At 39.3% G+C, this 25,823-nt stretch overlaps 3 protein-coding genes across 3 annotated transcripts in view; 2 read left to right on the top strand and 1 right to left on the bottom strand.

The window, feature by feature from the left end:
* LOC108673027 (BTB/POZ domain-containing protein 9-like) overlaps nt 1–6,716 on the bottom strand; it is a 21,834-nt gene extending 15,118 nt beyond the window's left edge. Inside the window, exon 1 of the mRNA XM_047881912.1 lies at nt 6,694–6,716. The gene's annotated coding sequence lies outside the window, so the exon portion shown is untranslated. The remainder of the gene's footprint in view (nt 1–6,693) is intronic.
* On the top strand, nt 6,070–9,501 carry LOC125178359. The gene is made up of 4 exons (XM_047881911.1): nt 6,070–6,234; nt 7,563–7,699; nt 8,047–8,110; nt 9,218–9,501. Exons 1-4 carry the CDS (start codon nt 6,070–6,072, stop codon nt 9,467–9,469), a joined length of 618 nt encoding a protein of 205 aa, XP_047737867.1. The 3' UTR covers nt 9,470–9,501.
* A 4,710-nt stretch (nt 9,502–14,211) lies between these two features.
* Nucleotides 14,212–25,567, top strand: LOC108673088 (kinesin-like protein KIF3A; the record flags this gene model as incomplete). Its single annotated transcript, XM_018160874.2, is given in 10 exon segments — nt 14,212–14,628; nt 15,608–15,721; nt 16,558–16,680; nt 17,428–17,633; nt 18,176–18,366; nt 20,417–20,556; nt 21,733–21,930; nt 22,499–22,588; nt 23,745–24,248; nt 25,331–25,567. Coding segments are annotated over 10 exon segments (1,809 nt in total), but the record flags the coding sequence as incomplete, so codon positions are not given.
* Nucleotides 25,568–25,823: the final 256 nt, after the last annotated feature.

The following is a 25,823-nucleotide window of genomic DNA, read 5'->3' as shown; positions in this document are numbered from 1 at the left end:
ACAGGGATAATTCCAGGCTTGAAGGGCAAGTCCTATGAAGAAAGATTGAAGATTATGAAGCTTCCAAGCCTCAGTTATCGACGTCTGCGTGGGGACCTCATTGAAGTATACAAGTATACTCATGGTCTATACAAGGTCCCTGAAGGGTTACTAGAATTTGAAACAAGAACCAACACCAGGGGCCACGCTATAAGCTAAAAAAACTGCGCTGCAACTTCTCCACGCGACAAAATTTCTTCTCGCTTCGAATCACCGACATGTGGAACAGCCTCCCCAATGACATCGTTGGCGCTCCAAGTATGAACGCGTTCAAGAACAGACTAGATAAGCTATGGAAAAATATATGTTCAGGTTTGAAATGCCTAGCTCCTTATCGAACCCGGTGGAAGTCTAGTAGCTGCTTCAAACTATCGTCAGTAATGAAAAGATCCGGTCAAATGACACGAGTTTAGATCTATGAACAAGGCACGAAAAGGAAAAGAATCGGCGACAGGCCACATCTGGCCTACACTTCAGCGCCGACATCACTATGTTATGTTATGTTATGTATGAGCGTCTGATTAATACAAGAAGTTTATTGGATGTATTAGCTTACGTTTCAACATGCTTAGAAAATTTCAGCTCCTTGTCGATATAACTCCGAGATCTTTTTCCACACTAGACTTTTCAATCCTTACTCTCTCGTTGCCACCATGTCTTCTCATACTGTAATCTTGCTGTTCATTGTTCTTCTCGATGTATAGTACTTTACACTTGTCAGCATTAAACCGTAGCAGCCACGTATCAGCCCAGTTAACTAAACTGTCAAGATCATCTTGTAATTGCGTTTCATTTGACGCATCCTTCACAGAATTATAAACTTTTGTGTCGTCGGCATACATGGAGCACACGCTGGACACTGCTTCTGGCAGATCGTTTATAAAAGCAACGAACAAAATAGGCCCAAGAACGCTTCCTTAATTGTGGCACGTTACTACGCACTGATGCCCAGTAATGACACGTTGTCGTCTATACCTACTAGAAAATAGCTGATCCATTGGAGTGCGTTTCCCTCTATTCCCAAAGACTACTTTACGCAACAGCCGCTCATGCGGAACACTGTCAAATGCTTTGGCAAAATCGAGGTACAATGCATCCACTGGCTCCCTTTCGTCCAGCAGGCGAGTCCAATCATTCAACGTAGATAATAAGTTAGTGGTGCAGGATCTACCGGCAATAAACCATGTTGACAAATCTGAACATAACATAGTGATGTGAGCGCTAAAGCGTAGGCCTGATGTGGCCTGTCGTCGATTCTTTTCCTTTTCGTGCCTTGTTCACAGAAGATCTGAAATCGTGTCAGTTGACCGGATCGTTTCATGACTGACGATAGTTTGAAGTAGCTACTAGACTTCCACCGGGTTCGATAAGGTGCTAGGCATTTCAAGTCTGAACATATATTTTTCCATAGCTTTATCTAGTCTGTTCTTGAACGCGTTCATACTTGGAGCGCCAACGATGTCATCGGGGAGGATGTTCCACGTGTCGGTGATTCGAAGCGAGAAGGAATGCTGTCGCGTGGAGAAGTTGTAGCGCAGTTTTTAGCGCATTTTCTCATTTATGGAAAAAATGCTCTATTGTGCTCGCCATGTCCGTCTGTCTGTCCGTCCGTCCGTGACCTCAAGTTTTCGTCGTTGGCATGCGAGGGCCTTACAGGTGGCATGCGAGGGCCTTATAGGTGGCATGCAATGGCCTTACAGGTGGCATGCGAAGGCTTTACAGGTGGCGTGCAAGGGCCTTACAGATGGCATGCAAGGGCCTTACAGGTTGTACATGAAAACTATCGGTGTAGAATTATTTTTCTATTTTTCTACCCACTAACAACGTGTTTCAAGGGAGCATAAGAACTAATTTTTTCTATGTAGTTAATAAAATACTTTAAAATGCAGTACCGAAAATTTACTTGTAACGCAACTTCATGTCTTCCAAAGACATGCAACCTGCCACTCTGGGTCGCAAAAATGTCTGTACCCGATGAAGAACATTTTTTCTCGGCAGTTTTTGAGTTTTTTGTCTTCATTACGAACACATCGCACTAGCAGAACTGATGTGCGTTTTGCGTGACTTCATCCGATTAAGGCAACTTATTAGGGGCCAACCGTGCAGGACAGCATAAAACACTTCGGTAAATGCGCTATAACTTGCGGATAAGTCAACACTCCTCGGAACTTTTTGAAAAGTTGGTCCAATTCTCGTCCATGATCGACCAACAGTCTCTAGAAAAAGTATTCATTGTGACTGTTTTTTTTCGTTTGTGATGGCGAGGTAACTAGAGTTACCGTCAGTAGACAAAGGCTTTGTTAGCTTAGGTCGTTCTGCTGGCTTCGTCATTCGGTCGTGCGTGTTGTTCAACGTAGTTCATCTCTCATCGGCTGCGGTATTTATGGTATTTATGATACAATTTTCGGGACTGTATTTTAAAGTATTTTATCAACTACATAGAAAAAATTAGTTCTTATGCTCCCTTGAAACTTACTCTTATTTTTTAACCTAAACAGACGGCAAAGCGTACAAGATTCAAGCGTATAAGCGTAAAAAGCACAAGTGTGCATAGCACAAGCGTATAAGCGTACAAAATAAGCGTATAAAATAAATAAGCGTAAGCTACAAGCGTATATGAGTAAAAAACACAAGCGCATAAGCGTAAAAGTACAAGCGTATAAGCGTACATATAGTACAAGCGTATGTCTTCTTACCCGGATGCCGCGGTAGTCGTACTTTACAAGTCTTTCAGACAAATTATTATCTCTCATTTAATTTTTGGCGATAAGCTAATTTATTCAAGAACGTCTTAGATTTTTACGGAAAACTTTAATTTTACGTTTGTTTCCCGGGCGAAAATTCAATTGATAAAATTTCTTTCACAAGAAATAAAAAAGATCATTTATTGAAAATACCATAGCTTGAATGTGTTTTACTTAAGGAAACCCATTGTTTTAAATAATATATAATGTATATACAATAGATATTACTTTCGTTAGTCTTTTGAGTTTATTTTATTTTTTAGATGATGCGTTTCTTTCTACTTACTCAAATTTTTATCAAGTACTTTTATAAAATCGAACGGAATGAAATAATATCGGCTTGAACAGCAATGTCTCGGATAGGTAATTGTGTTGAAAATGGCCGTATGAATTGCGTTTGAGGAACATGGCAGCGTTCATTAGTTTAGACTTTGGAGAGTGCACGAAGAACACATTATTACTCCAGGCTTGAAGGGCATGCAAGTCTTACGAAGAAAAATTAAAGATTATGAAGCCTCAGTTATCGACGTCTGCGTGCGGGCCTCAATAAAGTATATATGTATACTCAGAGCTGGGCAGCGCTACTTTGAAATGTAGCGCAGCTACCGCTACCGCTACATGCTCTAAATGTAGCGGGCGCTACCGCTACCGCTACATCCACTAGATTGTAACGGACGCTACCGCTACAGTAAAATGTAGCGCGCTACATTAGCCGCTACAATGGCCAAAATTATTAGAAATCTCTTAATATTTATTGTTCTGCTAATTGGATTTACTCATTAACATTTAATGATAATAAAACATTTTTTAAAACATATCAATGCAACTTTATTGCAATTAACCTAACCGAACTAGTATGGGTTAGATACAGCAAATAAAAGTTACGGTTATTTTTATGTTTTACCTTTCCTACATGGATGTGAACTTTAATCTACCAATCTAAAAAATTATCCACATATACATATAAAAATCAGTCTTTTTTTGTATATATATGTGGATTATTTTTGAGATTGGTAGATTAAAGTAGACATCCATGTTATATATATATATATTTATATATAAAAAGTCCCATTTATAGCCTATTATTCACGTCAAATTGAACATAAATAGGTCTAAAGACGCTTGCTGCTACCCTGAATGCAAATAATTGGCAATGGGAAAGCTTGGGCTACAATATCAAGACTTTTAGGGCATATTCTTCTGTTTTCAATGAATTTGACTTTATTTGGCTCCCCTGAACAATTTAATAATCCCAAAAAACGCCATCTTAAAAAATTATAACTCCAACAGTTTTCAAGCTACGGCAATGTAAGACATACCATTCGATTTGTAAAAACAATACCTAGCGACTCTAGAAGCCTTTTTTAATATGTGCATGGTTTGATGGGAGGTGGAGGGGTTGGGGGGTAAAAATGTGAAAAAATGGGAAGAACGCGAATAAAAAAAAGGATGAGGAAAATGAAAAATCGGGGCTCTAGAGTCGCTAGATATTGTTGTTACAAATCGAATGATATGTGTCTCGACATTGTAGCATGTGATTTGCAAAAGTTATAATTTTTTTTAGAGTACCCCTTATTTGCCGTTTTCTATTAATTCCACGTTTTCTTTCATTTTTTTAAATTTACATGAACAAAAAGGTCTTAGATTTCTGTTTTACATATGTGTACCAAGTTTCAAAACGATCCGTCTGTAAAAAAAAAGTTTTGTTGGAGGGTAGCCGGTCCCCATAAGTAAAATCTGAAGGCTTTATCTATGAATGTAGCGGTAGCGCTGTATCGGCAAAACCTCGTATCGCTACTTAAATATGTAGCGGGCGCTACCGCTACCGCTACATTGCCTTAAATGTAGACCCGCTACCGCTACTGAAAATGTAGAGGCCGCTAGTGGCGGCCGCTACATGTAGCGCGCTACTGCCCACCTCTGTGTATACTCATGGTTTATCAAGGTCCCAGAAGGATTACTAGAATTTGAAACAAGAACCAACACCAGGGACCACGGCTATAATCTAAAAACTGCGCTGCAACTTATCCACGCGACAACATCTCTTCTCGCTTCGAATCACCAACATGTGGAAGAGCCTCCGTGATTGCATCGTTGACGCTCTGAGTATAAACGCGTTCAAGAACAGACTAGATAAAGCTTCGGAGAAATATAAATATGTACAGACTTGAAAAGCCTAGCACCATATCGAACCCGGTGGAGGTCTGGTAGCTATTGCAAACTATCGTCAGATTGGAAAAGATCCGTTCAAAGGACTTGTTTTTAGATCTCATGTGAACAAATCACGAAAAGTACAGGAATCGGCGACAGGCCACACCATGGCTTATTCTCCAGCGCCGACATCATTATGATATTATATGATTACTTACCGTACATATAATACATACCAAATAAATATATACAAATGGAAAAGCAGCAGTGCTGTTGGCTCGCGTATATTTCAAGGAACACTGTGTTATTTTCATATCAGTAGATCAGTGGCCTAATAACTGAAGTGGATAAATACAACTATTAAAAATGTGCATTCTAATCGCTCGAAAAATATAAGTGGGATACCAGATACCAAATTGTTTCAGTGGCTTGTTGAACTTTCCCAATTACAAAGATAATAATCAATTAAGTATTAGTCTCTACCTGAGTACTGTAGAGAATAATATGTGTAGTGAGGTTGCTGTAATATTTTAATTATCATTGTCACCGCAGTAGTGTTGTGATTTTCAATGAAAGACATTCTACTGAACTATTTCATGTCACGTCTTTTCTTCTGCATTTTTTCCCATTTGTTCACTTTATTGATATCTACTAATCAAAATTCAAACTAATTTAAAAAGCTACTACCTCCAAATAATTTTTATTTCGATCACACAGCAAAGTTTCAGTCGTAAACATGCAAGGAGTTTGGGGCAGCATCAAAAATCAGCTCAAGCATGCAGATTGCAGACATATGCCCAAAGCTGAACAGTTCTTTTGTTGAAACAAACATTTGCCTAGCAAAAAATTTTACAAGGGTCTGAAAATACTGCTTGCAACTGCTGAAAAATTAAGAATAGAAGTATTTCTAACGTCTAATACCATTTCAATATTGCTGAGCTCGATGGAAATTTCCTGAATCTATTGTGGTATAATTTGCAGTTATTCAGAAATAACCAAATTCATTCTTATACTTAAATGTAACTCCATAATGAAACCTGATGATATAACGAAATTGAATGAATAGAACGGAACAAAAGCAACTAACTTACTTGCGAATAATCGGAATACGCTTTGCAACAGATCAGTCGTAAACATGCAAGGAGTTTGGGGCAGTTTTCGGCTGGTCAACCTGCTCGCGTCGCAGCTGTCGCTGCTAGCGCCGCCGCCCAGCGCCGGCATGCCGGCGTCGCTGCTGCACTGCGCCGGCCTCTGCCTGCAGGACGAACGCTGCGGAGGCGTTGCGTGGCTTGACAACGATGTATGTCTAATTTATTTTTATAGGAGCATTTGAAACTAGTCCATAGAGCCCCTTGCCTAAACTGTCTAATTTATTCTTACAGGACCACTGGAAACTAGTCCATAGAGCCTCTTGCCTAAACTGTCTAATTTATTCTTATAGGCGCACTGGAAACTAGTCCATAAAGCCCCTGGCCTAAGCTGTCTAATTTATTCTGGAAGACTGGAAACTAGTCCGTAAAGCCCCTTGCCTAAACTGTCTAATTTATTCTTATAGGAGCACTGGAAACTAGTCCATAAAGCCCCTTGCCTGAACTGTCTAATTTATTCTTATAAGAGCACTGGAAACTAGTCCATAAAGCCCCTTGCCTAAACTGTCTAATTTATTTTTATAGGAGCACTGGAAACTAGTCCATAAAGCCCCTTGCCTAAACTGGGTTTAATTGGTACCTAACAGTTTAACAGCTCTGAAAGTGAAAATCAGTAAAACGTGGTAAAGGGAACAGTGAAAATTCCGACGACAGCGACGTATGTTGAGGGAGGACGGCCTACTTCAACTATCAATTTACTATTAAAATTAACGTTATGTTGAAGCTAGAGGCTCACACAACCTTTATAAATTAGAGGGGAATATTTTGTCAGATAATGGTTTAAAAGATCGCAAAAATATGAAATTACAGGCTTCTTTATGACAGAAGGCGCGATTTAAATGAAAGTTTGTTTTAAAATGTTTCTGATGCTTCATTGAAGATGCAGTTTATATGGAATTAACTTATGAAAGCAATAAACTAAATTTTACCTGCCACAATAACACTATATATAGCAAGGGTTGGCAACAGAACCTTGCAGTCCAGTTCCGTAATCCAATGTCTTCCATACGGATGTTTTATTATTGTTTTCAAATGCATGTTAATCTAAATGTTTAGATATTATTCTCGTTTCAAAAACTTTCTCCTATACTGGACCTTTGTATTTAGACGATCTCTACTCTTCTAATTAGCTTGTTGTTTCAAGAAGAATATGATTTTTATCCAGTACTGCCCTACAGCTGTAACGCTAAAGCCGTAGAGCAGTACTGCACGAACAACTTATTCCAGCTTCTCGCATTTCGCTTTCAAGGTGGCATAAAATTAAAATGCTAGAACAACTAATACAAGTTGACTTTTCCGATGCGCAGCGGATACTATTTTATTTGCAGAGCTGGGCAGCGCTACTTTGAAATGTAGCGCCGCTAACCGCTACCGCTACTGAAAATGTAGCGGCCGCTACATGTAGCGAGCTACTGCCCACCTTTGTTTATTTGTCACTGACGTGGGGATTTCTTTAATAATTGAGGTCCCTCTTGTTCAGCCGCAGTCATGCAGGTTCGTCGTGGACTCTACCGTACCTGGAGCCACAGCAACGCTGGTGTCGTCAGCCTACGCGATTCTCAGCACCGACAGCAGCGCGACGGTCGTTGAAATCCCATTTTCGGGAACTTCCTGGCAGTAAGTCACGGCCAGCCTTGGTTGTTTGGAATTCTGGGGCCAAACTTTCAAAAACTCGCTAAGTGAACGTAAGTACTTACGATCTACTTTCTTGTCTATGATTGGTGGATTTGGCTTGAAAGGCCGTCAATGATTGGCTGATGAACTTACGATCTCTCAACTTTTTTTAAAGTATAGACCCAGGATTGAAATTTTGCTGCGACAATACTCCGCATGACCTCAACTGATTTATTGTATCTGAAATATTCTGTCTTGAAATATGTATATTAATATACTATGGATACACGCAGCTGTAAAATGCTACTGGAATGACGTCACTTGAAGAGTGTATCTGAATTTTTGAGCAGACAAGCGTACGACTTCTGCAGCGGTATCGGACTGAGGCTGGTCCCGTACCCAGTTAGCCTCAAGGTGCATAAAATAATGAATAATACAAATGGTCCGCTTAATGAAGAGAATTAATGAGCCTTGCCCTTTTATATCGATATTAGTTGCTTTTTGGCGGATATATACCTCCTCCATTTATTTTTCGTGGGGTAAATTTTTTTGCTCTTAAATTGACGCTACCTGTAATAGGAATCTCAATAGAAGTCTCAAGAAGATAACTTTCCTATGCGATAAATATAACATAATAATACGATCACCTTAATACCTCAAAGTAACAATTCAGCCAACAATATTTGATATTGAGATTACGGTTACACAAAAAATCCAGCAACACACCATACGTGCACAGGCATTGGTATATGTGACGAACTAATCTTGAATAATAGCTAATCAATCGCGTCACCTCAAAGTTCGGATGGTCTAATTGTCACGTCCACCAATGACCGGAAATTAAATTCAACTTCCCTATTGGTTTTATCAGCAAGAGCTTGGACTGAGCGGATAGTTACTCAAACAGACTTTCTTAAATTTATTTATTAAAGATAAACGGCAAATCGAAATTAAACAAATCAAACGGGTGCGGCATAGGAATTAAACGAACTAACAAATTAAATGCGGAGGAAGTTAAAGTGCGACGAGAGCAAAATGCGAGGAGAGAGCTAGAGCATTGAGATCCGAGAATAACGCACGATCCTACAACAGAAAACGGAAAGTAAATATCTACGCATGACAAGTCATAAATACATAAAAATCACTATATTCCATCAAGTATTTCAAGCTAGATTTCACCACTATAGCACACAACTCACCCTGGCGTCTGAGTCAAAATCCTATAAGAGAGGAACCAGGACGCAAGTCGGGATCGGCATAGTATCTGACGGCTATACTGAACCTAACACCGACGTCAGAGTCGGTCCTACTTAAACTTCGTAGTCTGACAGACAGTAGTGGGAAATTTGCAGCAACACTTCATTACAGTATATCAATCAGTCTCAACCTGTCGCGCAAGTGCAGGTGTCAGAATCAATCGGTGTTTGCTCTTATAGTAGTCAAAAACTTAGAGGCCACCAATTAATTTTAATCTCACACAATTAATTTTAATCTCTTTTGTTAATCTCATACAATTCTCAGGACCGAGCAGTGATGAGCATCAGGAGCAAAACCTGGGTTTCCGTTGACCTGCAACGTCGAAGCAACGGGTCGTACACGGCGCTCTCCTCCAGCCTTGTGTTGCCCGCGAACTACCCCTTCCCGTGGTACCTCAAGAACCCCCACTACGGCATGGAGAAATGCTTGATTGTTGGCAACTTCCCACTCGCAGTCTACGACTTCGAGTGCAGCATTCTCGATACCGCTCCCAAAAGCACGCTGTGTGTTGTGTAGAGTTGTAACAGACATCGCGGTATTACTTTAGATTGAGTGCATTAAAAAAAAAAGTGTTTTTTTAAATTATATGTTTTTTGGGGTGTAGATTAAGAATCTGAAATCCGTTTTTGGCGGTCGGCATCGGAAAACCAATTTTTTCCAATTTTTTAACCTAATCCTAACCTAACCTAGCGCGATTTTTGAGTTTTACATAGGTTTACAGTCATTCCCAGATCGATATAGATCATTTCCAGTCAAAAAAAATCTGATTTTTTCAAAATTTTCGCCGATTTTGCCGATTTTTGCCCGATTTTTTTTGACGAATTAGAGCATCGGGCGTGTCCCCCCCCTAAAACCCCCGGTTCCCCATTGGTCCCACATTGTCGTTTTCTATAGAAAATATATAAAAAATCGGAAAAAATCGGTACCGCTAAAAACGGATTTCAGATTCTTAATCTACACCCCAAAAAACATATAATTAAAAAAACACCCTTTTTTTGGATGCACTTAGTCTAAAGTGATACCGACATCGCCTCCGGAATATTTAATTGTTGAACAGCACTTATAATAGTAATAATAATAATAGCGGTTTCAGCGTTTATTAGGCCGTAGGCCTGTCGCTGATTCTCAACATCACAGAACATTCACAGCATTTTGCGGTCTCGAACTCGCAAGTCACTGCTTCAATTCTGCTGTGCTTAACCGCCCGGCCTCCTCGCCGATTCTGACCAGAAACTGGCGCACAGAGCTGGGATCGAACCCGCGCCTCTCTGCGCCAATCTTGGTACTCTGAACTTTAACCACTGGGCCAAGCAGCACTTAAAAATCTTTATTCTACACAGGCGTAGTTTGGCTCATGTCGCGGCGTCTAAGCGTTTTAGCAGCGAGTTGAATGGTGTTAGAATAAACGTATCACCTATCTGCATCATGCACTGCGAGTTGTCGGATTCTAGCGTAACTTTTTGTCTCTTGCCTTATTTCCCTGTAAGAGGAAGCACATGCTTCGCCTATCACTCGCTTGCTTCTTGTCTTCGGCCAGAGCAGGTTGCTCTTTCTTTCGGTGTTGAAGTAAACCTTAGCAGAAGACTTGGCTTTCATTCAATCCCATAACCGTGATACTACCATGCCATCGCACAGTGAAAGCTCAACAAATGGATCTACCGATATAAGCAAACCTCTAAGTTATGTTGTCAAAATATATAAGAGTCATTTCTTTCATATGAGAGTCTCTACTTTCAAAATATTTTAATTGTTGAACAGTATTATTGTTTTGATTTAATTGTCTCTAACATTATTTAATTTTAATTGTCTCTAAACTAGTATTAACGCAGTAGCACGAGAAATAAAGATTGGCCTCAATTTATGCCCCGTTATAGCATATGTAGTACGAGCAGCTATTGAAATAATTCAATAATGAATTGAATGCTGGATAAAACATTTAGTGATGCAATAATAAAAGTATCAATACATGTTAAATAATTAAGGAATAGTAATTAGCTGACAACACGCCAATTAAATTATAAATGAGTGATGCGATATTCTTAGTCATTTACAAAGCTAGATAACATCCTAATTCTCAACGATTACGTATATGGTAATTATTTAGCTAGCCCCTGATTTGAAGTTAGCAGAAGAATTGTATTCTTATATTCTATTTCCAAGAAATCGCGTATGATTTGCTCCAGAAATGAAGTGCCATTAACGCAAGTAAAATATGAAGTGCGGAATTTTTTTTTGTGGAGGCGGAATTTTTTTCAACACTCAAACTTTGAAAGAATTTACGATGCGAGGGGAAAAATGCTTTCAAGTGGAAAAAGATTGGGGAAATGATATATTATTACCATCACGAATAACAAAAACCTTTAACGATTAATACTTTTCGCATCTTAGGTACAAACTTTTAATAATTTCCTTAAACGTATGTCCATGATGAGAAATGAACCGACAACACTTATTCAAGCCTAACGGGAACCCAATAAGAAAAGGTATTGAACAGGAGTAACATAAACAGACTTCTAACTTGAGACCTCAGTAAGATATTTCGATTTTGCATTTCGGTCCATCAATTTACTCGAGTGAATATGGTGGGCGTTTCGTAGTACAGAAGCTCTTCTCTATCATTCAAGCAGCTGTCAATAACTGAATGGATAATGATGACAAAAATGATATCAATGCAGAAGAGTAACCAGACGTCCACCATCTTCATCATCTTTTGTCCACTTTCTGAGGACTTGGTTCTTCACGCGTCTCGGTTACCTGACGGATTTCGAGTTCTTCGCACCACCAGCCCAGGCTGGACCATCTGACCCATGCTCCCTGTCTGGGTAGGCCCTTCCGATAGGTAAGGGTGACTAACATTGCTCGATTTACTAATCTAATTTGAAGTAGCTTGTTGAACTAACAAAACAACCTCGAAGTTTTCAAAGTCTAATCTGGCCTTTTATCCACAGGCCGCTCCAGTCTGGCCATTGCTGACCATCCAGACGTGAGGCGGGTGGTGAACAACCGAGTCCTCATAAAAACGGATCCGAAGAAGAAGAAGAAGATTTCTTCGCACTGTTGACCGAGTTAACGGATCATCAGTTCCAAAGTTAAAGTCCAGTGAGGAATCAATTTTATTTCCGGAAGCAGAGTTTGTAAACTGAAAACAAGGATAATACAGCAAGATATATGATTTTCCGAAAGAAACCATGAATAGACAATTTAGTTCAATCATTCTTAAATAGTTATCACAAATGAAAACTATGTTCCAAGAAACTGCATTATTAGCCACGGTAGCTTAGTAACTTACTAAGGAGAATGCCCATGGTGATGAACTCTTAACAAATCGGAAGTAAACTTTGACGAGATCTAACTGTAATGAATTCAAATGAACAATCGGTAAATTTAGGTTGAATAATTCAAAATTGGCACTAAGATGGTCACAGAAACTAACTATCGACATGTGAATGTGCAAATCTGGCATCAGTAGCTGCCGAAAGACTAAATACAAATGAGTTCCGGAAGAGCATCGCATCATGCATGGTTGAACTTATACAAGGTTGACCCACACGCAGGCTTGGTCGTGGGTCAACTTATACAAGGTTGACCCACACGCAAAAGTTTGGGAACCACCGATCTACACTATTTACATTTTGTACCCACAGTGACGTCACTCTAGAGATGCGCAGAACGGCGAAAATCGTCATCGCCGTTGGTCAACCTTATATTAGACCAACCATGGAATCATGCAAGAAAAGGTCACACGTGCTAATCGCAGGTTTTAACCCCTAAAACCAGACATCGAAAAACCTCGCCGTTTTCTACCGCGACATAACCTTGCACTCGCCACACGTCCGGATGGGATGTCCACCATCTTGATGTATTGGGAAGCGATGAATATAACTAAGTAGGAAATGATAATGATCCGTGGAAGTGAAAAATGGTATGGAAAATATATAGAACTCATGGATTTTAATGAAGAGTACACTGAAGGATGTCTCCCGTGAATAATTATTGAAAATTTACTGGGGAGAAAATAAATTTTATGTTTCCGAGAAAATTTCAGGTTGAATTAGAAAAATTGTCACATTCTTTCTATTTCAAAAACGACTGGACGGATGCTTCTGTTACCTTGTATAAGCCATGAGTATACTTGTATACTTCAATGAGGTCCCCACGCAGACGTCGATAATGGAGGCTTGGAAGCTTCATAATCTTTAATCTTTCCTCATAGGACTTGCCTTTCAAGCCCGGAACTATCCTTGTTGCGCGTCTTTGAACACTCTCTACTAAATTTTTGTCCTTTTAAATTTCGGTGACCACACGACGTTTCCAAACTCCAGGTTCGGGCGCACGACAGCAACAAACAACTGCTTCATCGTTTCTAAATCTAGGAACTCGAAAGAGCGTCTGATCAGTCCAAGTCGTTGATTGGCTTTATTAACTTGACCTTCAATATGCTTAGAAAATTTCAACTAATTGTCGATATTAACTCCTAAATCCTTTTCCGTTGTCGACTTCGACATCATCACTCTGTCGTTGCAACCGTGTCTTCTCATACTGTAATCTTGCTGTTCATTATTCTTGCCAAGGTGGATAACTTTACATTTGTCAGCGTTAAAACGCAGCTGCCATTTATGAGCCCAGTCAACCAGCCTGTCAAGATCCCCTTGCAACTGTACTTTTTGCGACGTATTCTTCACCGTATTATAAATTTTTGTGTCGTCAGCATACATCGAGCAAACGCTAGACACAGCTTCTGGCAGATCGTTTATAAACGCAACGAATAGAATAGGCCCGAGAACGCTTCCTTGTGGCACGCCGCTGCGCACTGAAGCCCAGTCTGATACGGACCCATTAATACTGACACGTCGTCGCCTCCCTACCTCCCTACTAGAAAATCTCTGATCCATTTGAGTGCATTACTCTCAATTCCCAAAGACTTCAATTTACGCAACAGCCGCTCATGTGGGACACTGTTAAATGCTATATGCTTTATTTTAATCAAAGTTAAAAAGACTAATCAGAATGTCGGGAATCTAGTTTTTAATGAATAATTCGATGAAGATCGACGTTCGAATAATTGGTAGCAATCGTCAGTTATGGAAAGATCGGGTTCCAAAGGCCGGATCCCTTGTGAATCAAGTCACGAAAAGTTCAAGAATCGGCAACAGGCCATGGGCCTATGTCTTCAACGCCGACACTTCTATTCTATTCTATTCTAAAATGAAATTTATGACAAATAATAAGTAACGAAAAGAATGTCCGTTTCAGCGGAATTTTGACAGTCGGAAACAGTGTTATATCAGGAGATAACACCTGTCACACTGAATTTATGAATTTTGTGATAATTGAACAAAATCCCGGTAAAAGTATCCAGAATTCCTCTCTGTATTCAAAGCGCTAAAAGTTAACTGGATGCAGAAACACTAAGCGCTGTTTTTTGCGGTTTTATACAAGACGCAGGCGCAGCTGGCAAAAATGAGGTGTTGTCACTGTCTTGTGTTGCCATAGTAACGACCTACGACTGGCAGTCTGGCACGTCCTGCTGAATCCTGCAGCTGGGCCTGAGCTGGCTTGGAGAAACTCCTGGGCGTGGGCAGGAAAGCTAACATTCTAAACAGCGTCAACTGGCTTTAAAAATTGATTTCACACTCTCAACAGACAAAACGTGAAGTTTGTAGTCAATCATGCCAGTAAGTACTTAGTTTTAAAAGACTAAATGTCAAGATGGTCATTTTTGAGGAGTTTACACCATACCTAGTCCATACTTGTTTATTACTTGGAGTTTTGATGCATAAATGATAAATCATTAAACAGTACAGCCACAGGCACTTATTTGAAATTTCCATCTCAATTCTAAAATCCCATGACTCCAAATTTATATTATTTAATTACTAAGATTTTCAAATTTTGTAGCTTGATAATTCATAATTGATTGTGTTTGTACAGTATACTTTGGTTTGAAATTTACCTTAAGATAAGTTATTTACCATCTATGCCAATGATAACAAACAATAGTCAATTTACTGGCCTTCCAAAGTGAAAAATTAGGCTGGGCCGCTGATGCCACCCTGAATCAGACAATGTCTATCATTGACTATCAATGATAATAAATCTGGCTAATTTTGCCTGTTCCTATGTTCTTATGGCTTATCCCTATTTCTCTATTAAATTATAAGAAAAACTACTTATTTCATCAGTAATTTTCAAAAATTACTTGTAAAATTAGCATTTTGCTTGCAATTTTAGAAAAATGCTCAATATTATATTATTAATTATTTATATTATAAATTAAGTAACCATATATTTTTATTGCAATCAAAACAATATTATTGTCGTCATGTGCTTATCAAACCCTATGCTGTAGCTTGTTGGTAATTGGTATGATCAGTATTAGAAGCCTAGGAGATTTTTAGTGACTAGTGGCAAGGTAAGTGCTGTCTGTGTAGGTATCTGCTGAGTGGCATCTTATGTATCATTGACAGTAGTGGGAATCTTGCAGCTGTAAAAATGGAAGGAAAGCTCCAGTCATAGCTTGGAAAGTAGATATGTTCTACATCTATGCAGGCATAGAATGTGGCAATGGCATTCTTATTTATGTGTGTGTCATTCTAAAATGATGATAGAGTTCTAGTGAAAGAATAATGCTTTTAATACCAATTGTCATTTCAGCCTCTGCAAGTTGGGTCATCTCAAGGTGGCAATGATGAAAAAGTTCGTGTCGTGGTTCGTGTGCGGCCACTCAGTGAAAAGGAAATTAAAGATGGCCACACAAATGTGGTTGAAGTAAGTTTCTCAAAACACCTAAATTGTATTTGGTATCTGTGTAAAGTTTATACCATGTGTAAAACTTAATTTTTCATTCAAATTGTTTGATACTGAAATAGGTCATTTTTGTATAGTGCAGCAAATCATATAATTGGTTATAGCTACCATGTGAAATTGGACAATGTTACTTATTATTATGATAAACTGTCTAAACTGGGAAAGATGCTCAAGAAAACATTTAATTTTCCAAATTTTCTGTTATTACAACACTTCTCTTTAAACTTCACTGCTTGTTTGTCTGTCTACCTGTCTGTCTGTCTGTCTGCCGCAAATAATATAATCAAAATTTGACACATTTCTACTTATCCTATCGATCTGAAATTTTGCACACTTGCGTAAAGTTGGAGACAATGCAAGAATCAAATGACAAAATAAGTGATTTTAAAAATTAAATTTTTTTTTTCAATATTAAAAAAATTAAAAAAATAATTTTGTCAGCTACAAATCTTATAACTGATATTTGACACACTTCTACCTGTCCAATTGATCTGAACATTTGCACACTTGTGTGAAGTCAGAGGCAATGCATGAATCAATTGAGAGAATAAATAATTTTGAAAAAAAGTTATATACTGGGTACCTTTTTAAAAAAATTGAAAAATTAATTTTTTAATATTCGAAAATAAAATGAAAAATTCATTGTACATCTTTAACATTGGAGACATTGGATTCTTTAGAAGTGTTATCTTTAAGAAATAATTCTTAAACCTATATTATTTTTTCCTATTAATGCATAATTTCATTTACTATAATTATTTTTTAAACATGTTCATGCAATTATAATCTTCTCATAGGTGAACCAAAAGGCTTGCTGTGTAAGTGTAACAAACCCAAATATGGCTGCCTCATCTCATTCTTCAGATGAGCCTCCCAAGATGTTCACTTTTGACTCAGTTTTCTGCCCTGACTCCAAGCAGGTAAGTAATTCTTGGTGCTTCCCATTTATTTTAAGCAAATTTGAAACAATTTCCATCCTATTTGGGTGCACAAGTATTGTAAATACAACCATTATTTTAGGTAATATATTGCATCAAATCTTCTCTTCAGGAAATAAAAAAAGCTGAAGAGCCTTATTTCTTACTATGCCTCTTGTTCATCAGTTCATGCAAAGTGGCTTTGGATAAATGTTATGCTAAAAATTATACTATTTTAAATATATTTCATGTCAAACTTGTTTGCAAAAGTTATTTTCATGTTTTCAAAATTTTTTATATTAAATAAAGCCATCTTATATGTACTGTTAGATCAACCAGACAGACATGCTTTCATTTTCATTCATTGTTGCCCTAAAACTTGCCCTGTTGTTGTTGTAATTGCCCATCCTGGTAGTGGCGACTAGGGAGGGGGGGTGATAGGTCAGTTTTTCCAGGCACTCGGTGCCACTGGTAGTTCTACGACCATCACTGGCTCGCTGACCTGCCAGAACCATTTTGATTGCATTACACAACACCCTGGACAAGCCAGGTACCACCCATTTATCAACCAGAGTTGGATGAATGGCTGAATTGACCATGAGCTGAGCTTCCCGGTAGAACTTTTCCTCGGTGGGACTCAAACCCCGGCGCTGGGTGACAGAGACAGAGTCTCTCACCACTGCACCACTGCACCACCACAGCTCCAAAAGTTGCCCTAATCAACATTCATTGTTGCCGTAATATTTTCAGGTTGATGTGTACAACTTAGCTGCTCGTCCTATTGTTGACAATGTACTTGAGGGCTACAATGGCACCATCTTTGCTTATGGACAAACTGGAACTGGAAAAACATTTACAATGGAGGGCATTCGTGACAAACCTGAGCTTAAGGGCATCATACCAAACTCCTTTGCACACATCTTTGGGCATATTGCCAAAGCCGAGGAGGACCAAAAGTGGGTTTGATATTGAAAAATGTTCATTTTAAGTAAGTATGTTTTAAGTAATACTGTACTCAGTTTTTGTATTTATTTAAGAAAGATATAACTACACATCCCTTGTTTAAATCAGTTAATGTTTCAATTTAGGTTTTTATGCTTTTAAATGTCCTGATTTAGTGATATTAACTGTGCTACTTTATTACTTTACAAATTTTTTGCAAAACAATAAATAATTTATAAGATGTTATAAATTATAGTTTTTACTCCATAGTTTGAAAACTTTAACTTCTCTTTAAAATTCTAAACTTACCATATCTTTTTCCTGATCTTCAGTATAAAATTTTCATAACATTCTGTTCTTTTGAACCGTAACATCTACTTAAATCCTTGATCCCAATTCTGAAATTTATCAAACGTTTATCAAATGCTGCCTTGTGCATGTGCACCCTGGGTATTGGATTTTTTTCTACAACTATGGAGTTTTATGTGTACCATATGAAGGAAAATGGAAAACATACCCAAATCATTGTGATTTATTGTCAAATGTTGTGTCACAGGTTCCTAGTACGTGTATCGTACCTGGAGATCTACAACGAAGAAGTGAGGGACTTGCTGCGGTCAGACCAGAGCACGCGGCTGGAGGTGAAGGAGAGGCCTGATGTAGGCGTGTACGTCAAGGATCTCATCACGCACGTCGTGCACAACGCTGATGAGATGGATAAGATCATGACGCTCGGCAACAAAAATAGTAATTCTTTATTAGTATATATTCTATATTATTATAGAATTGATCAGATCATGATGCTCGGCAAGAAAAATAGTAATTCATTATTAATATATATTCTGTATTATTATAAGTAGAATTAAACTGGCTATTTAAGAGTGAAAACACTTGACATCTAGAACAGTAATTCATAAATAACACAAATCTTCAATTATTATTAAATTGAACTACTGTGCAAGATTGAAAACTAGTGGGAAACATGAAAGTTAGCTTATTAATTAGGTAAATCTTTATTATAGAATGGAACTTGCTGTGCTGGAGTGAAGACAATCGGGAAACATAACCCTCAATTTTATAATTTAGATAATTCATTTAATATTTTAAAATGAATCTGGCTGTGCCAGATTCAAGATATTGGGTAACGAGGAATGTACAGAACGCAGTGATTCATTCTAAACGAAAAAAAAATAAAATGGGGAAATAAAATCCAACCGTAGAATTGATAATGTAATCACAAACTCTAGCTTCAAGACAAGCCATTGTTGTATCTTGTTGTTATAAAAAGGTTCACTGTTTGTGATGCACACACATTGGGAGGCTCAGGTGGTGGTTACGGGAGAACCACCGAAATTGTGGAGATTATCTTCATCATATCTCTATGTAATTATCTATATCACAATTATATGATATATATGATAATATATAATTTATACGCGTGCGATTAACTACCAGGGAATTCGTTGATATAGATTATCAAAGAGTCGGACAATTCTTCAGATGATGTTGGTAGATCGAAAGGCATATATCAGGAAGTAGTTTTAGTTTACTAACGACGTTTCGAATGTAACAAACATTCACTTTCAAGTTACAAAGTGCATTAAAGATTGAAATTTTGGTGGAAATAAGTACATAATATACGTAAATAGGATACTACAGTGAAATTTTGAATCAGAAAATCACTCTGAAAACCATTTCAATGTTCAGGCAAATCCGGTAGTTAAGAAAGAGGTAGCAGGCGTCCAATTCGTAGAGACGATGAGGCCAGCCATCTTCGGTCGATTGATGTCAGGCCACTGCTTGATGACAATGCTGGTGGGTTCCTTCAGCACCAAGCGAGTGACGGTCTGGTTGTGATATGAGTGAGGGCGTGTGGTTCATTTGCCCTCCGGGTTGGAGGTAGCTAATAAGACAGCGTCTCTGTGTCCTGGTTGTTGATCCAAAGTGTCCGATGTAGTCCAAAAGATGAAGAAGTCTACAACCTTCTTTGAAGATAAATTTATAGACCACAACGGCCCTCGGATAACTCCCGAGTTTTTGCAAGTGCCATTATCGCGTTTAGTTCGGAGTTTGATGATGTTGTCACGAAGCCTGTTAAATTCATCGACAATTTTCAGATGAAGTTGCTTGTTTGTAATGCTTTGAGACCTGGTCTGTTTGTGAGCTTGTCTCAGATGGTGGGAGAAACGGCAGTTCAATGTCGTAGTCGTTACTGCAATTACCCGATTGCAATCCAAATAATGAAGAAGTCTACAACCTTCTTTGAAGCAAAATTCACAGATTACACCGGCCTCTTGGAGAACTTCCACTTTTTTGCATTTGCCATTGCTCGGTATGGTCCAGGGTTTGACGTTGCATGTTGTCAAGGTTGTCGCGACTTCATCTCAAGATCATCGATGAATTCAACAGGCTTCGTGACACTCTAAAAAACGTCAAAACCCAGAATGTACGCAACAACGGTACCTGCAAAGAAGCGAGAGTTCACCAAGGACCCGTTGTATTCTATAAATTTTGCTTCAAGGAAGGTTGTAGACTTCTTCATTATTTGGATTATGTTGGAGTCATTGGGGTAACAATTGTGACATTGAACAGCCGTTTCTACTACCACCAGAGACAAGCTAACTACCAGACCAGGTCTCAAAGCATTACAAACAAGCAACTTCATCTTACAGGATCCGTGGGAGCCACGAACATGAACATGCACAGTTCACGCAATAATTTCGTGTTTCCTGACAGGATCCGTGGGAGCCACGAACATGAACACGCACAGTTCACGCAATAATTTCGTGTTTCACAGGATCCGTGGGAGCTACGAACATGAACACGCACAGTTCACGCAGTCACGCAATTTTCACCATCACCATCGAGTGCGCACAGATCGGCCTGGACGCCAAGCAACACTGGCGCGTCGGCAAGCTACACCTCGTTGACCTCGCTGTGAGTTATCAACTAAATATATTATAACTTTCAATAGCTGAATGTATCAAAATACTGTCACTTGAAAGTAAATTCTAAAGATAATATGTAACTTTTAATGGTTGGTGTATCGAAATACTTTTATTTGAATGTAAATTCTCAACATAATATATAACTTTTATCAAAATACTTTGATTTGAAAGTAAATTCTCAACATAATATATAACTTTCAATAGTTAGTGTATTAAAATACAATAATTTGAAAGTAAATTCTCAACAAAATATATAACTTTTAATAGCTGAATTATCGAAATACTGTCATTTGAAAGTAAATATTAGCGATTACAAATATTCATGGTGGTCTGGAGTGTATGTCGTATCTACTTGCATTGTGCGGTTAAAATTTGGTACAGTCGGAGTAAAGATAGCAGTGGTTACCAAATACCGCGGGTTATTTGTGTTAGGCATCGGTATAAATCGAAGGGTATTTGTTTTATAGTGATAATTACCGTAGAGTATTTTATTCTAAGATGTTTACTGTTATTGCATAGTACGCATTCATACCATAGTGTGGTATTGACTGCAAGGTATTTATATAATATTGCGCCATTTACTGCATAGTATTTATATGATACCGCACTATTTATGAAGGGTATTTTATATTATTTTCTTATGATGCTGCGGTATTTTATGCAGGGTATTTTGTATTATTTTCTTATGATACTGCTGTATTTTTTGCAGGGTATTTCGTATAATTTTCTTTTTGTATGGTCTTCTGTATTGTTTTCTTATTATACTGCTGTATTTTTTGAGGAGTATTTTATATTATTTTCTTATTATACCGTACTGCTGTATTTTTGCAGAGTAATTTATATTATTTTCTTATAATACTGCCGTATTTTTGCAGAGAATTTTGTATTATTTTCCCATGATACTGCTGTATTTTTGTAGGGTCTTTTGTATTATTTTTTAGAGTATTTTCTCATTTATGGGAAAAATGCACTATTGTGCGTTTGCCATGTCCGTCCTTCCGTCTGTCTGTCCGTCCGTGACTTCACGTTTTCGTCGACGAGAAAATGCGCTCTCTGTCACTCACTGCAGTGAGTACCTACTGAGTAATTATTTATGAAACTCTGGTATTTTAGCTGGTACTTTGTATCATTGTCTCATGATACGTTCATTACGTTGGTATTGCAGGGTTCAGAGCGGCAGAGCAAGACAGGAGCGACAGGCCAGCGTCTGAAGGAGGCCAGCAAGATCAACCTGTCGCTGTCGACGCTCGGCAACGTCATCTCAGCCCTCGTCGACGGCCGCTCCACGCACATCCCTTACAGGAACTCCAAGCTCACCAGACTCCTGCAGGACTCCTTGGGCGGCAACTCCAAGACTGTCATGGTCAGGGGATTGTTATTATTAATCTTTATTATATTTTGTTAGGTTTTTCTCACTTCTCTACATTCCTCTTATTTTGATGTTTAAGGACTCCTTGGGCGGCAAGTCTAAGACCGTCATGGTCAGGGGATTATTATTGTTAATCTTTATTATCTTTTGTAAGGTCAAGCTTACCAGACTCCTACAGGACTTCTTGGGCGGCAACTCCAAGACTGTCATGCTCAGGGGATTATTATTATTATTTTTTTTGCCATGTTTTGTAAAGTTAATCTCACTTCTCTATATTACTATGATTTGATATTTAATAATTTTTAGCGCATTTTCTCATTTATGAAAAAAAATGCGCTATTGTGCTCGTCGTGTCCGTCTGTCTGTCTGTCCGTCCGTGACTTCACGTTTTCGTTGACGAGAAAATGCGCTCTCTGTCACTCACTGCAGTGAGTACTGAGTTATATTTTTTTACTAGGCTGTTTCTTCATTCTTCTCATATTGAAATTTCGTTTGGAATTAATTTTTATGTATATAATTGATAATCTGATAGACATAGCCCCACTCACCCCTCCCCCCACAGTGCGCTAACGTCGGCCCCGCGGACTACAACTACGATGAGACCATCAGCACGCTGCGCTACGCCAACCGTGCCAAGAACATCTGCAACCAGGTGAGTCATGCTAAGTGGGTCATGCTAAGTGGGTCATGCCAAGTGGGTCATGCTAAGTGGGTCATGCCAAGTGGGTCATGCTAAGTGGGTCATCTGCTGCCTGGTGGGTCATGCTAAGTGGGTCATGCCAATTATAACGTAAAATGAAAACAAAATCAGTTTCTGGCATCAACTCAATTGAATTTTTTCCAATAGCACTGTTTAGCACGATCACATATTTTGATCGTGCAAATGTTGCACGATCAAGTAGTGGAGATTTCACAAGTAGAGCCATCATTCTATGCGTGTATGCTACGCACTGTCGGATTATTGACAAAATTCTATAACAAGTCAAGGTGTTGCTACTTGCTAGTAAATCAATAGTTTCCTATCGCTTCAGCAGACACTCTAAACTTGTGGAGAACTCCACTTACGACATCTCCGAGCAGGCGTACAGTTACGTTACGTATCTTCCCGAGCAAATGTTTTGATAATACCATCTCTAGAGTGACGTCATCAAGTCAGCACTTACGCCACTCGTACGTCGATTTTGCGTACTTACTAAGTTTTGATAATACGGCCCCTGATTGGTTTTAAGCTAAGTGCGGCAGACGCACTTTGTGCCATTGGCACAAAACTAAAGTTCACGATGTTTTTTAATCAGCTTTGCTAAATTTGATGGACAAATCAAACCCTAAAGATGAATTTGAATAGAATTTGGGACGTTTTAAAACAATGCATGAGATGTGGGCGAAAGTCAACCTTTCGTGTCATATTTTGCCTCATACTCATGTCAATTTTTCCCTCATAATCCTGTCAACTTTTCCCTCACACTCCTGTCAACTTTTCCCTCACACTCCTGTCAACTTTTCCCTCATACTCCTGTCAACTGTTGCCTCACACTCCTGTCAACTGTTGCCTCACACTCCTGTCAACTGTTGCCTCACACTCAATTCTATTATTGCCTCACACTCCTGTCAACTTTTGCCTCACACTCCTGTCAACTGTTGCCTCACACTCCTGTCAACTGTTGCCTCATACTCCTGTTAACTCTTCCCTCATACTCCTGTCAACTTTTTCCTCACACTCCTGTCAACTTTTGCCTCACACTCCTGTCAACTTTTCCATCACACTCCTGTCAACTGTTGCCTCACACTCCTGTCAACTGTTGCCTCAGGCTCGCGTCAACGAAGATCCAAAAGACGCGCTGCTACGTAAGCTGCAGGAAGAGATCAACAGGCTACGGGAGCAGCTGGAACAAGGAGACGAAGAAGAGACTGAAGAAGAAACTGATGAAGAATATTCAGGAGAAAATTCTCCACTGGATAAACCTGTGAAGAAGAAAAAGAAGCGCTACACTGATGAAGAGCTTGCAGAACTACGTAAACAGTTGGACGAAGAGAGGCACTTGTTAAACGAACGTAAAGATATGGAGGAAGAAGAGAGGGATAAAGCTAGGATAAATTTAGAGAAACAAGAGGCGGAGTTGAAGAAAGCGGCTAAAGAGGCGGAGGCCCTAAAGCAGCGCCTCGCTGGCCTCGAACGTAAAATTCTCGTTGGTGGGGAAAATTTACTGGAAAAGGCGGAGGAGCAACAGCGGCTGCTGGAGAAGAGCGCCCAGGAGCTCGAGGAGAGGCGCAGGCATGAAGAGCAGCTGAGGGCCGCCATCACTCAGAAGGAGGTGAGAAGAGAGTTAGTATTTAATAATATTCTATAGATTAAAGAATGATAAAATCATGAAAATAAGAAGGATAATTAAGCGGGCCGTCATATAGAAGGAGATATGAACAGAGTTAGTATTTAATAATATTGAGTAGATTAGTAAATGATAAATTCATGAATATAAAAAGGATAAAAATGCGGGCCATCATTTAGAAGGAGGTATGAAGAGACTTAGTATTTAACAATATTCAATAAATTAATGAATGATGAACTCATGAATATAAGAAGGATAATTATGCGGGCCCTCATGTATAGATGGAGGTATTAATGGAGTTAATACTGAATAATATTGAATTTGATGAATTGATGAATGAAAATTCATTAATGTTAGAATAATCAACCTGCATTCCATCACGCAGAAGGTGATATCAAGCGTGAAATGAATTGATTATTAAAAATGCATGAATATAAAATAATTGACGTGTGGAACATTACATAGAAAAAAGTATAAAAACAAATTAATAATAGATCTAGATTTTCATAATACTTTGGGAGCACTACACTGAGATAAATGGGTGGGTGGGTCGGGATGACCCACTTAGATGAGCCAACCGCGTCCAAATATCGATGTAGTTTTTGAATTGACTCACTTGCCCCATTTATGTGTCATACTGACCTATTACTGGTCCTTTAAATTTGTCCCGTTAAATTGTTCTGACGCTCATATGCTCACTACGTATATATGCTACGGGTGGCGTCATGCGCGAGTTGACGCCCCAAGTGAGTCAGCTTGACCCACAAATGGGCTAAGTTATATGTGCATCGGCTATTGGGTCGCGGTTGACTCATCAAAGTGGGCAATCTAAACCCACAAATTTTTTTCAGTGTACAGCTCCTTGCTGACAGTGAGAACTTATTGTGTACATGATGTTGTGTGAGCGTATTAAGCGTGTTGCAGGCGGAGCGTGTAGACCCATTAAGCGTGTTGCAGGCAGAGCGTGTAGACCTATTAAGCGTGTTGCAGGCGGAGCGTGTAGACCTATTAAGCGTGTTGCAGGCAGAGCGTGTAGTGAGCGTGTAGACCTATTAAGCGTGTTGCAGGCGGAGCGTGTAGACCTAGAGGAGCGCTACAGTTCGCTACAAGACGAGGCAGCAGGCAAGACCCGCAAGATGAAGCTGGTCTACCGCCTCTACGTGAGCGCTAAGGGCGAGCTCAGCGACATGCAGACCGAACAGCAGCGCGAGACCGAGGAGCTCCTCGAGACCATCAGACACCTCTCGCGAGACTCTAAACTACATCAGCTGCTTATTGATGCCTACATCCCGCCACAGTATCAGGTATGGGGCCTACATCCCGCCACAGTATCAGGTATGGGGCCTACATCCCGCCACAGTATCAGGTACTGGGGCCTACATCCCCCCACAGTATCAGGTACTGGGGCCTACATCCCCCCACAGTATCAGGTATTGGGGCCTACATCCCCCCACAGTATCAGGTACTGGGGCCTACATCCCCCCACAGTATCAGGTACTGGGGCCTACATCCCGCCACAGTATCAGGTATTGTGGCCTTCATCCCGCCACAGTATCAGGT

The sequence above is a fragment of the Hyalella azteca genome, unplaced genomic scaffold, assembly GCF_000764305.2.
Source record: "Hyalella azteca isolate HAZT.00-mixed unplaced genomic scaffold, Hazt_2.0.2 contig9115, whole genome shotgun sequence".
Classification (NCBI taxonomy): domain Eukaryota; kingdom Metazoa; phylum Arthropoda; class Malacostraca; order Amphipoda; family Hyalellidae; genus Hyalella; species Hyalella azteca.
The sequence above is the reverse complement of the archived record's forward strand: the minus strand, read 5'-3'. Positions and strand labels throughout refer to the sequence as shown.

Coding starts and splice junctions, on each gene's coding strand:
- LOC125178359 (XM_047881911.1), top strand. CDS start 6,070: ATGCAAGGAGTTTGGGGCAGTTTTCGGCTGGTCAACCTGCTCGCGTCG. Junction 6,235..7,562: donor TTGCGTGGCTTGACAACGAT/GTATGTCTAATT, acceptor CCTCTTGTTCAG/CCGCAGTCATGCAGGTTCGT. Junction 8,111..9,217: donor CGTACCCAGTTAGCCTCAAG/GTGCATAAAATA, acceptor TACAATTCTCAG/GACCGAGCAGTGATGAGCAT.